Below are 2,941 nucleotides of genomic sequence, written 5' to 3'. Positions count from 1 at the left end.
GTTTGAGGGAAAGTCAAACCCAAAGTTGCCCAAAGAATGTGCAGTTCTATGTCGCTCTTTCCCCAGTTAAAACCAAATAGAAATTGGATTGGGATGATATTTTCACCACGGGTTCCAGTGATAGTGAGAGTGCAGGTGATCACGGTCATCCCTCTAGGATTTCCGACACGGAATTTTTGAGTGACAACCGATCGCAATGACGATGAGCTCGCCTTTAGAGTAGGTTTCAGATATATCGTGAGAAAAGCTCCCAAAATTTATTAAAGACTCTGTTTGGAAAATATTCACACATTAATGCTACTTTAGGAAGGCTTTCATTACAAAAGTAACTTCTTAACACCTGAAGACGTTGTGTTTATTATATTGATCGAAGTGCGATTGACCGATTCTTTCTGCAGAATAGAAAGTGGATTCAGGGTTTTTGAGTCACAAGATAGTAGATTGTGTTGGAAGTTCGTCTATATTATCGCTACTAAATTGAAACATTGATAGTCTGGCTTCCTCAGAGCTTCCCGTCGCCCTCCAGGCAAGGTATTTTTAAGTTGAAAGTATCATCGACAGCTTCGAGGTGGAAATAAGTTCACCATTAGACTCTCTACCGGACTGCCAAAAGAATACACATTTCACATGAGTATACGCTTTCGCCAATATTATACGCAAGTCTCACTTTGTTATGAACTATAAAACCTTTCAGATGCACATCAGCTACCTTTCCATTTCTCGGCATCGACTTTCGGCGCCGACGAAGTCTACAGTTTCACTAAAATACCCTGTTATCATGATGGAATCAGTAACAGGAAGCTTGCTAGGATCAGCCTAGGAATAACCATATTCCTTCATCTTTGCGCAATCTATCGCTTTCAATGGAGGAGAAATAGATCAAATAATAGCCCTGAAATCGCAATGAACAACTCCGATACGTCTGCACTTCAATAAATGAATCATAACCACGCCGAGACTGGTATTCAAGTATGCAACCTCTACTATGGCCGTGCCTCCTCGTACTGAACTATGACGTCACTTTTCTACCAGCCAATCATCGGGCGTTTTCGATTCTCACTTGCATTTGAAAATTCTCGTGAACTTTGATGCATTAAATATCGCAAACCACGTCATAAAATAATAAAAAAACTTTCACCGAGGTATGCAAACATATATTTTTATATAATTTTGGGGTTATTGATTATATCTGAAATATATGCAAGTTCCCTATTAGGGGTTACGTTCCATAAGAGCGGAATATATACGCACTAAAACCTTTTTTTCCACGGATTTCATTTCAATTCACCAAATTTTAATAATATGTTAATAATATTCCTCAAATCATCTGATTTATTTCGAAAATACGTGGAAACTGTAAATAAAAGTTAAAAAAAAAACAAGAACTCCGTTGGCTATCGAGTGAAACTTCCTCTTGCCGTTTAAACTGACATTCCACTTGTTACGTCCATTATAAATGAAAAGACATATCAAGAAGCATAACCAAATGTAATTGTTGAACCCGCACTCGGGATGCCTTTTAATTTTCACACCAAAATTCGACATCCGGCAGGTGACATTCGTGATTGCATATATCTCGCATGCCATTCAAAAAAGACAAAACACAAACGGAATTCGGGTGATATTTCGGGCAATACGCAATATCGTTGCTGAAGGTGTACTTGAATTAAACAGCCCTCAAATGAAAAAACACAATTCGAAAGAAGATCTTACTAGTTTTATTGAAAGCTATTTGATGATGTCTTGTGAACTTTTTTGAAAAATCTCTCCAATGAAGGCTTTATTCTTCTCTTGATGAAGGAGCCTAAAGCAGGCAGTCGTTCTCCCAAATAAATTACCTAGATTTGAGTCAACTAAAAACAATTCCCTTCATTGTAAACGTTCGTATTGTTCGCATGTACTGCCACTTGAATAAAATTGAATGTTGGGATGCGCAATAAACATCGCGGGAATTTTAAAAAAATACAGACCAACGTCCGAAAGTCCGAATTTAGCGTACGGAAGTCAAGTAGAAGGTGTCAATTTTGAACGTACGAAAGTGCGAATTGTACGAAAGTCGAGGACCGCCTGTATATGCTTTATTCTACCATCAAAAACAGGGTTTTTGCACAACTTCAATTCACTTTGGTTATCACTATACAAATTCACAACCTCGTTTTTCTTGCCTGTAGAGGCTGCAGGTAAACTCCGCAGGCTGAGGGCCTCAGTTCACGACTCTGACAAAGACAGGTATTCTGCCTCAGTCGAACTTAGGGCAACACTCTTCAACTTTCTGCTTTCCCATGAAATCAAACATTTCCCTAGCATGAATGCCTGCCCTCGATATGATAAACCATCACTATCGTCAAACACAAAACCAGCATCTACATAGCCATTTAAATTCACATCTGTGGCCTTTTTAAACACAAGTCCAATGTTCATGGTTCCCTTCAAGTACCTCAGTACCCTTTTCGCTAAATTCCAGTGCACATCCTGATAATTACTATTGTACCCACTAAGAACACTTATTGCAAATGATATATCAGGCCTAGTATTACAACTTAAACATAAAAGAGAACCAGTTAGCTCTTGGTATGGCACTTTCGCTGGTTTGCCTTCAAGTTGGCTGACCTTTAAATTACTATCCATTGGAGTGGTTTAGGGGAAACAATATCATGTGGAAACGCTCCAAAACACTTTCAATGTAACCACTCTGATCTAACACAATAGGGAACTTGCATATATTTCAGATATAATCAATAGCCCCAAAATTATATAAAAATATATGTTTGCATAACTCGGTGAAAGTTTTTTTATTATTTTATGACGTGGTTTACGATATTTAATGCATCAAAGTTCACGAGAATTTTCAAAAGCAAGTGAGAAGCGAAAACGCCCGATGATTGGCTGGTAGAAAAGTGACGTCATAGTTCAGTACGAGGAGAGACGGCGGCACGGCCAG

General features: G+C 38.5%; 1 protein-coding gene across 1 annotated transcript; it reads right to left on the bottom strand.

Annotated features, from left to right (window-relative positions):
• Window positions 1-2,208: 2,208 nt before the first annotated feature.
• Window positions 2,209-2,628, bottom strand: LOC124171172 (secreted RxLR effector protein 161-like). The gene has a single exon (XM_046550312.1). The coding sequence runs from the start codon at window positions 2,626-2,628 to the stop codon at window positions 2,209-2,211; it is 420 nt and encodes a 139-aa protein (XP_046406268.1).
• Between the last annotated feature and the right edge of the window lie 313 nt (window positions 2,629-2,941).

Source organism: Ischnura elegans, chromosome X (genome assembly GCF_921293095.1).
Source record: "Ischnura elegans chromosome X, ioIscEleg1.1, whole genome shotgun sequence".
NCBI classification, from domain to species: domain Eukaryota; kingdom Metazoa; phylum Arthropoda; class Insecta; order Odonata; family Coenagrionidae; genus Ischnura; species Ischnura elegans.
This window is presented reverse-complemented; position numbering and strand designations above follow the sequence as displayed.

Excerpts from the sequence above, each read along its gene's own strand:
- LOC124171172 (XM_046550312.1), bottom strand. The coding sequence starts at position 2,628 with ATGGATAGTAATTTAAAGGTCAGCCAACTTGAAGGCAAACCAGCGAAA.